The sequence below is a fragment of the Zootermopsis nevadensis genome, unplaced genomic scaffold, assembly GCF_977971745.1.
Source record: "Zootermopsis nevadensis isolate Lab colony 2312 unplaced genomic scaffold, Znev_1.0 Znev_ptg000022l, whole genome shotgun sequence".
Lineage (NCBI taxonomy): Eukaryota > Metazoa > Arthropoda > Insecta > Blattodea > Termopsidae > Zootermopsis > Zootermopsis nevadensis.
In genome coordinates, this window is record NW_028259154.1 from 26824655 (window position 1) to 26836722 (window position 12068).

A 12068-nucleotide genomic window follows, 5' to 3' on the forward strand; every position below is an offset into this window, starting at 1 on the left:
ACCAGCGCTGATAATTAAAAGGGGACTCTAGAAAACGGGATAAAGATGAGCTTCCATGGCGACTTAAGTATAGTAAACTCTTCTTGGGCTACCAGCCATGTCGGGTGGTTGAGTCGAAAAAACCAAACGTCTTGAGAACCGTCATCTTCCTCATTGTACTAAAGTCAGCATCCTGAGCCTGAGAATAATTTATTATTAATAGTTTGTACTTTGCACCATTGTTATTGACGTGATCAAACAAAGAATGTTAAAATGGATGATTCATGTGGCATGTATTTTAGAGATGAGAAATGTGTACAGAATTTAGAAAGCCAGAAGGTCTAGAAGATGGATGGGATTATGTGGTTTGGATTCCACCGTTGATGTTCCGGGCAGTAACGTCATGTGGATTTGTAGGTAGATACCAACATTTCAGAGGAACATACTGCCTCTATCTTGAACTCCACATGGTGTTACAACCCAAAAATCAGCATCAAAATCTTCATTATTTTGTTAGTTCCGTAATGTAACCTCTGAGCCTGCACCTTCTTCTGTTACCACGAATACACGGTTCTGATTTGCAGTTTTGGGGTTTAACGTGATAATTGGTACTTGTCCTTAACGCCCATAGAAATATATCGTGACGTGTAGGCGCTTCACGTTCCTGGTCTTTGTTTTCTGATGTGGGGGGTAAATGAGTTGCATATAGGATAAGGAAATCATGTTCTCTCAGATATAATTATTAATATTTATTTAATTACTGGAATGATGCCTTACATGATAATTCGCATAATCTCACACTCATTTGCACTTCAGATCTGAACGCTTCGCTCTCATTACCGCAGCATAATTGTGGATTTATAATTAAATTTTAGTGGAGACGTAACATAATTGATTATGAAAATAAAAATATTAAGCACAAATACAGGTTAAACCTGTGCCGTAGGGAACTGTTAGCTCAGCTGCAGTCGCAGGAGCCCTCGGGGCACGTGCACTTCCCGGCTGATTTACACTGACACTTCTCTGCTGCAATGAAATAAAAGCGGGAATCAGCAAGATATAAACCAAGGTTTTATGATGTAACTAACTACATGGGGCAGAAAGAATCCTAGATTAACTAATAGTGTCTCAGCAAGTCTATTGTTTCATGTTTTTTTCAGAACGTGGAGGTTCATCCTAATGATCCCAACAGCTTGTCACTGATTGTTTAATTATCCTAATAATGTTTCATCAAGAGGATAAATTATGAAGCTCCTTCTGTTGTATTTTCCCCACCCAGGTACAAATATGCCCCTCGGCAACTTTGCCTTAAAAGTCCTCCATCAGTCTTTGTCCCTTGCAATGAGAGATGAAGTTTTTCACACGTGCAATACAGAGCAAATATGGAGTTTGGTTTAAAGCTTATATTACTGATGAAAGACTCTTGGGAACAGGCCACGTCAGGCGGCTGAGTGACGAATGAACCGTGAAGAGATGGTTCATTCACCTTTCAGCCGCCTGACGCGGCCTGTTCCCCAAGAGTCTTTCATCAACTTCACTTTATAAAGCGTAAATTATTGTTGGTGTGAAACAGTTGCAGAAATTGGCCTTACCGGTATCAGTAGTGGTCGCTCCACAACAGCACCGACATTCCGTCCCGCACTTGCAGTCATTTCCGCAGTTCCCACCTTTAGCGCAGGTGTCTAAACGGTAAGAATAACTTATATGAGTATTATAGAGTCCCTTCATGTGAATATAGTTTGGAATTCTGTCACCAGTTAGTAGATTCCTTCAGTTCCGCTTGTAGTTAGAATGTGACGTGTCTCCAGAGGTGTAATTCAAATATTTGAATTTTTTGAATATTTGAAATATTTGAAATATTTTAATTCAAATATTTGAATTTTTTGAATATTTGAAATATTTCAAAAATTTGAATTTGAATATTTGAAATATTTTAATTCAAATATTTGAATTTTTTGAATATTTGAAATATTTGAATTAATGTACCAAGTTTTGTAGAGAGTTGGATTGCGCCATGTGCATGTTTTTTAGTAGGTTTAGAATGTTTCAGAAATGATCATTTATCTGCCCTGACATTAGTTTAATTCTGTATTTGTAGCATTTATTCATCTGCATAATGCGACTTTCAAAGTATGCAAAGCAAAATACTTGCATACATTTTCATCATTATTTGACAGTGCTTCGAGTTCCAATGACAGGATTAATGAAGAACAGTGCAACTTGCACTTTATCTGCATTTGTTGGGTTGTTTCGGAGATGAAATATGCCCTAATTTTTATATTCCACACACTAAAGTAAACATAGGTACAGTCACGTAACACGAAGTGGTACCCATTCCAGGTAATATTTAGCTGTTAAATTACATTGAACAGTTAACAAGCAACACACCACACTTGGTGACGTTGCGGGTTGCGTGGTGAGGTGGCGTACTTTCCGTTCAGACGGCTGAAGCTGTCCCAGTGAACAAAGAGAAATTTACTTATTCACGGGAATTCAAAAGTAATTTGCGCTTGTAACAAGTTAAATGTGTGGAACACTTTGTAAATGCGTTCAGAACGAAACATTGCTAAAATATCAGGAACGAAACACGAAAAATTGTATGCAATTACCGGAGTGAACGGGATAGAATTACGTTCTTGTAATTGCCAATGTAAGTTAGGTCGTGTGCATGCGATAGATTCAGGAGTAAATAAGTAATTTTAAAATTATTTGAATTGCTATGTAAATGTGATGGCTACTGGCATTAGTATTTTGTACGAAATCCCCTTTAAATGTCTATTCACAGCGATTCCTTCCCTAAACATAATCGACCATTTGATCGAGTTTTCTTTGGGATTAGAACCGACGCCTTAAATATGAACCTAACGCTAGAAGGGGTTAAGTGTTTAGACAAAAAAAAATAGTCCGTTTGCCCTCTTGTTAATGAAAAAATGCAGGAATGCGAGTCATTGCACGTTCAACTATTTATCCTAATAAACAACCTAATTTTGAAGCAATTATATTGCCCACTCAATGCAAAACTTCACAAAATCAAACAGGATTTGAAGTTCTTACTGTGCTTAAATTCAGAAGACAGCCATCTTCTTTTCAAAAAAATGTGCCCCGATTAGGTTACTACGTCCTTGCGTCTATGACAGCAAAAGATTAGTGTTACAGAGATCGTATAAGTGGACTTACCTTTGCATGTATCGCAGCAAGGAGAAGGCATGATGTTGCTCAGGTGTAGGTCCTCGAAGACGCTGGATCTAGTAGTCTCACAAAACAGTCCTTGAAGAAGAGTGACTTTGCTTGGTCCGGAGCCGGTATTTATGAGAGCCTCGGAACGTACGGTGTGCAGCGCTGTTCTATTGATCGCACGACGTGGTCCAGGAATACGCCCATGGCACGGTGGACGAGTGCAAGCGATGCACACGTCTAGGTACTGCACTGTGTGGCCACGCCGTCTTATCTGTCCAGTTTATCAGACAAACAATCTTTGCAATTGTCCGATAAAGCTGATTGCAATGCTGTTTCAAAATTTACCTTGGCTCCTCGAACTTATTTTCTAGATTTGAGGGTTTGAATTTAAATTATTTTTTTTTGAGGACGTGGTTGATTTAAAATAAAACATTTACGTAAGTCCATCTTGATCAATTTTATTTGCTATTTAAATATTGGTGTTTGTCCGCCCCACCGAAAGGAAGAGCCGTATGCTTCCCAGAAAATTAGGGATTAATGAATGTGTTGTGGTTAAAACGAGCAATAATAAGAATACGTTTAAAACAACGAAGATAAAATCTCCTTAGTAATAGCATCGGATAGGAATATTACACGGACTGAGTCCGAAAACAAGGTAAAATACAAAAATATAATTATAGGCGCTTCTGCGCGGTCACATCGGCTGACATTAGCATTCGTTTTGAAGTGTGGACAAAGTTGGAATTGTAAGACTTGAGGTTCTCACGGCGGTGAGTATGAAGATTTCCGTCTTCTGGGCTGTAACGCCGTGTGGGAGGAACATGCTGTCTCAATCTTCGAGGCTACCTCCTAAATGTTGGTATCTGCAAGTCCACACGACGTTAAAACTCGAAAAACCAACGTCGACTTCTTCAGCGCCTTGAGAACCTCAGTTTAAATAAATAAACACTGCAAAATTTATTGTGTGGACACTGAGTCATGGAGTGGGGGGGGGGGGGCAGCCCGCCGAAATCTAAGTGAGTGGAATTTCTGGGTAGACAGATAGACATCTCGTGTGCAACTGGAAATGTGCTGGTTATTTGTGGCCTCGAGTGTTTACTCTGCTGTGTGCAAAGGAAGGCGATTATAACGCCCTCGTGAGCTTCGTACACAGTGACGTGTCACACTCATTCGCGAAGTTGTTACGATGGTCAGATGAAGGTGAATAACATGGGCGGGGCATGTAGCGCGCGCTGGAGAAGATGACAAATACGTACAAAATGTTTGTTCGAAAACCTGAAGGGAGGGGAAAATTCGATGGAACGACAATATTAAAATTAATTTGAAGGGAAATAGGCTGTGGATAGTGTGCGGTTGTCGGCTTGATTCTGTCATCACACTGATGAGCGTTCGGTTTCCATGGTGACGGAAAACGTCTTGATTAACCGAGTACTGACTGCGCAGTGTTTTACCGGTTCATTAGGTACTAATCAGTGCATGTGGAACCAGCACTTTTACCGTTAACATAAAATTAACAGTCTACTCAGTGAGGTTTGGGAAATTACCTGAAGTTAGAAAGATATTTAAAGTAGAGTATTACAGCAGTAAAATCCTAAAGTTTGTCTTTCATGTAGAAAGCGTGTTATCGTAGCTCTGGGATATCAGCCCTCGTTACGTCAGGAAGAGCTACGCTGCCAGTAGTTAATCTGCGCGTGATCTGAAGTCAATCGTGCGGAAAAATATCGTTGAAAACAGATCGCATGAGCTGATGATAAGATGGACTGGATGCGATCTGCGCAGGTTTTTCAATGCCACACCCGGAAATGCCCCGGATCCATGGAAACCTGGAAACCTGTAGCTTTCCGTTATTGATCATAGATCTTATACAGGCCTTGCGCTGACAAGTTGGTATCAGTGACCGATAAGTGTAGTAGTGGGGTACTTTTAAATAAGGCTACGGGTTCAGGTCAGGTACCAACTCCTTTGCTCTGTAGGCCGTCTAATTGCCTCGCGGTTACTAGGCAGAGCTTTTAACAGGACTTACCCAGTGAGGGAGCTCGGAGCTTGAATTTGGATGCAGTACACTCCCATTTTTCCCCAGAACCCAAAATATTTTCGATTTCAGAAACCTTGAAACTGTCGATAAAGTATCTTCATTTGAAGAATTTTTATGTGGATTCGTAGGTAGACCAGCGTTTAAGAGAAGAACTGTTTTCATCTTATGGTTACGTTTAAAACCCGTTTATTATAACGGTAAGAGACGAGTAAGAAAGAATAGAGAGTTAGCAACTAGTGGCAGGCGTTCAATACCAGGTATGCGTGAGTCAGACCATTCAGTTGACGCCGGTAAACCCGAATTCCAACACGATAAGTGGGACCGCCTCGAGGATGCAGGAAATTTGATAGTCGACGCCAGAGTCCTGGGAGGACAGAGGAATTTTATCATTGGGGCGATTATAACCCTGATGATGTAGGCAGAAAGCACCTCTTAAACGTCAGTAAACTGAAGCCAGATTACACGTCGCAGTTAATGTGTTTGGAAGGAAGTTTGTTTTGTAACTTAGGCCCCTGTTTCACCGGAGACTTCGTTTCATTCATATTTAATGCGGAGGTTGAAATTTTCACTTGAGCTTGTAAGTTTGTGTGTCTTTTTTCGTCTCGATAACCGGATACGCAGGTAAGGGAATCGTATAACGCACAACGCGTGTTGTTTGCTCCACAACGAACTTTGAAATTGAATCAACGTAAAAAAAAACTTGCCACGTGGAGATCGGCCTGAAATTTCATAGGGGAAAGCAGAATCTACCAGTTTTAGTGACTGTCAAGTTATAACTGTTGTATAAGGTCGTACAAAATAGTTTACGTATTAATTACCGGAACTTAAATTTATATACATGTTTTACTACATTCGCAGTTGAGTAACGAATTTATACCTGAAACTGTATTAGCCAGGGTTTTAGCTGCTTTAAATTCAGGTCTCTTCTTCTTATTAAGTCCATTCAAATCGCTTAACCCTACCAGAACAAAAACGGGATGGATGTTGTTGGATCTGAGTAATTAAATAGTTTGAAAACTACAGGAGCTTGTTCCTGGCGTCATTAATATTAAAGTTACCAAGAAATTCTGAGAATTCTTTAACAAATATTTCCACAAATTGTCAATTAATATTTATACATGAGAGTGGCCTAGTCCCAGCACCTGATAGCTGTCAGACGCAACTTGACATTTTCCCAAAGGATTTTACCTTCTTTCACATTCTGGTGTTCGGGGGTCATGACCCCGTGTGTAATCGTGCAGGTTGTTACCATGGTTACGACAAGTCACTCAAGGCGTCATGACACAGAAGAGCAGAAATCGCGTATATTTTACTTTCTTCCTCTCAGTTTTGAAGTTTCCCACCCGTAGGGTCCCAACTGAGCAAAATCTAACCTCACATACGTGAACGTCCGGTTCCTTACAGAATCAGCCGGTATTTCTCACTGTGCATTTTTCTTACACTGAGGGAGCAACGACATCATTAGTATTCAGGACGCTGGTACTTTCCAGTCTGAAGCAAATTTCATTGTCACTGCCATCCGGGTCTTCAGCAACTTCGTTTCGTCCTTGAGTAGACAGAAATTGTTGTAGCTCTATATTCACTCTCCAAGAAGAAGTTCCCCGTCGAATTCCTAACCTGTCCCATCTGCAGTGAACTTGAGACGCGCCGAATCAGAGAGATAGGAATAAATAATCTTGGTTATTAGGAGGACTTTGAACGCAAGGAAAACAGTTCCTTTCTGCTCAATTTTAAATAAGGACAAAATTGCACCTGTATGTATAGGTTTTTCCTTCTTCTAAATATAAAGATGGCTGTAATGTGGAATGTAACGCGGTTAGTCCATTAGATACTGACCGACGTTTCAGAGGAATTTACTGCTACTGTAATCTGGGTGAAACGTCGGTCGGTATCTACCAGAATATACACGGCGCTGTAACCAAGACGGAAGACAGCTGTGTGAACCTGAAATTTCACAGAGTTTTAACTACTTTTGCATGAAGTTCAAAAATCCCACGGTTACCATGAGCTGTGGTTGTCCTCAGTCTTTTTTTCCTGTTAGCGTAATTATGAATCCGCAACGCGCTAATCACGCTAAACGAAAGATAAATAATCTTAACGATAATTACCTTGAATTACGAAGCTTTTCAGTAAGGAAATCGTATTAGAACCAAGACCATGGAGAAGAGTCCTCAAGAAGCTGATAGTAGTTGAGGTAGGCAATCCCTCTTTTATGGAACCCTAAGATTCATTACCGTGTTAATGGGGGCCCGCCACTCGTCTCTGTCTTGAGTCATTTGAAAATCGGTCCAGAACTTTACGTCATATTTTTTAATATTAATTTTAATATTATCCCCACGCCTTTGCTTACGTCTCCCAAGTGATCTGAGCTACTTGCATTCAATCCGCATCCTCACACCCTGTTTCTGTAAGATTCATTTTAATATTACCCTCCCTTTTACGCATAAATATCTTTCCTTCAGGTTTTACGACTAAAATGTTGCATGTATTTCTCGTCTCTCCCGTACGTGCTGTGTGCCATCCTTCCTAAATTCATCACTGTAACAATATTTGGTGAATAGTACAAATTATTCAACTTTCTCCACCATTTATTTAACCCCCCTTGATCGAAATATTCACCTCAGCCCCCTGCTCTCAAGCACCCTAATGTGAGAGGCCAAGTTTTACACCCACGAAAAAAAAAAACAGGTGAAATTATGGGTCAGGAATTTAAAGTTTACATTTTTTACTTAGAATATGGAAAGGCGAAGTGTTGAGGGCACACGATTTGAACTTAGTAGGACAGAAAGCCTTGGTTTCAGTTGAATAACCGCGGGCGGTTTTAAGCTCACATGAAAAGGAAACATTCTTGTGGACGAAAACAAAACAAGGACATGTCTGCATTGTGTTGATGTAGTGGTCCGTTCTGAGAATCGCTGTCTCCTACGGCAACAAGTGATGAAATTCTTCCGTCGTGTTGATCGAAGGAAGAATGGAATTGTACTGGGCTCTTTGAAATAAAAGTTTTTCGTAACTGAGCAAAATCTTTATGTAAACTGTAACAAAATTTGATAAGAATTGCAATACAATTTAGATAAGCGTACAAGTAGCAAACTTCATGAAGCTGATAGTCGCTCAGGTGGTCAAGACATACCCTGTCTTTTGTGGAATCCGAGGGTTCATTACCGTGTTTAATAGACCCCCGGCCCTGGAAGGCCCCATCCTGATCCAACCCTCACACTGTTTCAACATTATCGACCCCTCTACGCCTAGGTCTCCCAAGTTGTTTCTTTATTAATTCGAACTGTTTTGAACTCATGCCCCATGTTGCATCTGAAGGTGTTCGGTTGTGGAGTATCGACTGTGATTTCATCCCGCTGAAGCCACGATTACTGTCGACGGTCGTTCAACTTTCCAGTGGTATTCTGGATTTACTGTAATATCACCGAAACGTAACGCCAGGCAGGGTCTTCACTGCACGAAATTTAAACTATTTATTTATTTCTCTAGTTCACAGCTGCTTTTGCTTTTATCTAGTAGTGAGTGCTTAGTGTTCCTGATTCAGGGACCGGAAGGTTTAGGGCCTATAGCAATTGTAGGTGGAATCTGAGTCGGTAAAAATGTACCGACCACGACCTCGATATAGAATCTTAAGAACAGAAGATTTCTGTCTTCTGGGTTGTTGCGCTGTGTAGTCTGGTCGATGTTTAGCAACGTTTCAGAGGTCATACTGCCTCCATCATCAGAGTATGAAGATTTCTGTCTTCTGGGTTGTTGCGCTGTGTACTCTGGTCGATGTTTAGCAACGTTTCAGAGGTCATACTGCCTTCGTCATCAGAGTATGAAGATTTCTGTCTCCTGGGTTGTTGCGCTGTGTACTCTGGTAGATGTTTAGCAACGTTTCAGAGGTCATACTGCCTTCGTCATCAGAGTATGAAGATTTCTGTCTTCTGGGTTGTTGCGCTGTGTACTCTGGTAGATGTTTAGCAACGTTTCAGAGGTCATACTGCCTTCGTCATCAGAGTATGAAGATTTCTGTCTCCTGGGTTGTTGCGCTGTGTACTCTGGTAGATGTTTAGCAACGTTTCAGAGGTCATACTGCCTTCGTCATCAGAGTATGAAGATTTCTGTCTCCTGGGTTGTTGCGCTGTGTACTCTGGTAGATGTTTAGCAACGTTTCAGAGGTCATACTGCCTTCGTCATCAGAGTATGAAGATTTCTGTCTTCTGGGTTGTTGCGCTGTGTACTCTGGTAGATGTTTAGCAACGTTTCAGAGGTCATACTGCCTTCGTCATCAGAGTATGAAGATTTCTGTCTTCTGGGTTGTTGCGCTGTGTACTCTGGTAGATGTTTAGCAACGTTTCAGAGGTCATACTGCCTTCGTCATCAGAGTATGAAGATTTCTGTCTTCTGGGTTGTTGCGCTGTGTACTCTGGTAGATGTTTAGCAACGTTTCAGAGGTCATACTGCCTTCGTCATCAGAGTATGAAGATTTCTGTCTTCTGGGTTGTTGCGCTGTGTACTCTGGTCGATGTTTAGCAACGTTTCAGAGGTCATACTGCCTTCGTCATCAGAGTATGAAGATTTCTGTCTTCTGGGTTGCTGCGCTGTGTAGTCTGGTCGATGTTAACCAACGCTTCGGAGGTCATACTGCCTCCGTCATCAGGGCTCGACTCCCTACGCCGTCCTTTCGATTTTTAACGTATGGTCAAAATGTTTCTTCTGACCTGTGGTTAAAACCTTTAATTAAACGCAGTTATAACAAGTCTGAATGAGTTGCAAATGGCGAATGTCTGTAAGAGTCTGATGACTGAAATGATAATTAGACAAGTGAGCAGGGGATCTTTTCGCGACACCAAGTACCCTGGGAGCAGAGCTGATATTGCCAAGGCCCAGCGTTTGTATTACAGAGCATGAGAAACTGTTTCGACGAAGTAAGGCGCTGCGGTCAGCCTACCTACGTATGTTATCTGGGAATGGGTGGGCATAGTCCATTCACCGGCAGACTTGTTTATTTTTTTACGTAAACTTTGAAGATCTGTCCGTTCGTTCGTTTCGTAACTTCGTCTCTCGCTTTAAGGGATGAACATATTGACGCTGTTGGAGAACATTTGGACAACAGGGATGGAGTGACAAGTGAATGGAGAAAATTTTACTCTCCACCAAATAAAACGGAATCAAGGAGCTTTGTATGGGCGGGACAAATGAGAATTGCATAATAAGCATTTAGTTGGAACCTCTGACGGAAAGAAACCTGTTTGGAGACCTAGACGTAGGTTGGAGGATAATATTAAAGTGGATCCAAAAAATAGGTTTTTGAACTTCGTCTACATTGTGAACACGGGAATAAACCTTCGGTTCGGATAGAAGACGAGGAATTTCTTAACCAGTTGAGATACTATTCTGCTCAAATAGGATTCTGGTCCATGGAGTTGTTATGTTTAGCGATGCTGTGTCAACTGAAACGTTAAAAGAGGGGAAAATGAGGAGATTTAGGACAGTTATAATAAAAAGTGCTTGTATATCGTGTAAGTCCTCTTCTCATTACTGTGGGCCTAATTTGGGGAAAGAACGGCGGTGGCCTTGAAAATGAATTACCAAAGCAGTACCGACCGGCAAGTGCTTTTGCTTGAGGTAAAGTTTTACCTTGACAGTCTGCGTGGTCGTAATTCTTGTAGCGTTTCCGCCAAATCGCCTTGTGTATTGTTGTAAGTCGTTTGTTGTTGCGATAAGTACAGGCGGTTCCAAAACCACGAGACAGTGCGACCGAAGGAACACTTCATGATCGACGTGCGCTTTGCCTTATTAGAATCATAAACTTTTATCCGAGTAAAACGTCAAAGTAAATTTGTCTTTGAGCCTAATTAAGCACCAGGTCGTAGTAGTATGTGGAGGAGTGGAAGGACGGATCCGTGGATTCTTAACTTTGGAACTAGATGCGTTTCGGCAGACTTTGATGTTGGGAGCCTTCACCGAAAAGTTTAACATGAAAACCAAACTACACTTCTCAGAAACGGTTAAGAACAATAAATAAGCAAGGTGCACATTTTTTAAAATCATTTCTCCGTATGTGGAATATTCGCCTAAATACAAAATTTCAAAATTTAAGCATTACGTCGTTTGAACAGCGTTAAATTAAATTAAAGCCTATTTCAGACAGACGCCATTGACACGACATTTTATTATTATTTATTTAGTGTTCTGTCTGAGGACAGGTCCATATGAACAGGATCCTTCCATCCTTTTCTCGGACTGGGACCTGTTCATATACGTTCTTGGCAGATGATCCAGAAGTGGTTTGCCATTGCCTTCTTCTGTGTGTGAATGGAGTAATTGTTGGGATGCCACGGAGGAAAACTCCGTGTTGCCTAGACCACGGCCTTGTCCAACACAAGTTATAAATTCGGGCACCGCCGGGAATCGAACCCGAGACCCCAGGATTACAAGGCCAGCGTTCTAACAGCTAGACCACCGTGGCTATACATACCCGAATCGAATCATAGAGACACCACAAAGCTGACTTGACGTCAGCGGATGTTGAGTTACTGACAGGGCTGTATCCCGGAAGTTGAGTGTGGGAAGAAGTGCGAACAGTATTTCCCTTACAGCAACGACTGCAGTACCGGCGATGATGATGTTCGGTGTTGGGACAAAGAAAACAAGAGCACCAAAGTGCTTTTGGTGAAATTTCAATTCGCGGACGTTTAAATTCGAGGCAGACACGCTGCTCGCACGAGATTCAAACTCATGCTCTGAATATTCTGCAGTCGGTAGGAGGTCACATTGCGCGCTCTGTTCCACACGACTGACGGTCAGCTATGCAGGGTCTTCGGTCGCTCGCTACCGAGACAATTCGCTCGCCTGAAACCGTGACCGGAGTACAATAAAATCACAAACC

General features: G+C 41.5%; 1 protein-coding gene across 1 annotated transcript; it reads right to left on the reverse strand.

Annotated features, from left to right (window-relative positions):
• Window positions 1–713: 713 nt before the first annotated feature.
• Window positions 714–3316, reverse strand: MtnA (Metallothionein A). Its single transcript, XM_087353436.1, has 3 exons — window positions 3157–3316; window positions 1572–1661; window positions 714–1005 (listed from the first exon to the last, which is right to left on the reverse strand). Exons 1-3 carry the CDS (start codon window positions 3185–3187, stop codon window positions 938–940), a joined length of 189 nt encoding a protein of 62 aa, XP_087209562.1. The 5' UTR covers window positions 3188–3316; the 3' UTR covers window positions 714–937.
• Window positions 3317–12068: the final 8752 nt, after the last annotated feature.

What these genes read in the sequence shown, in the direction of transcription:
- MtnA (XM_087353436.1), bottom strand. Translation starts at nt 3,187, where the DNA reads ATGCCTTCTCCTTGCTGCGATACATGCAAAG. An exon ending in TTGCTGCGATACATGCAAAG is followed by an intron (nt 1,662 to 3,156) that starts GTAAGTCCACTT and finishes CTTACCGTTTAG; the next exon opens with ACACCTGCGCTAAAGGTGGG. An exon ending in AGCGACCACTACTGATACCG is followed by an intron (nt 1,006 to 1,571) that starts GTAAGGCCAATT and finishes ATTTCATTGCAG; the next exon opens with CAGAGAAGTGTCAGTGTAAA.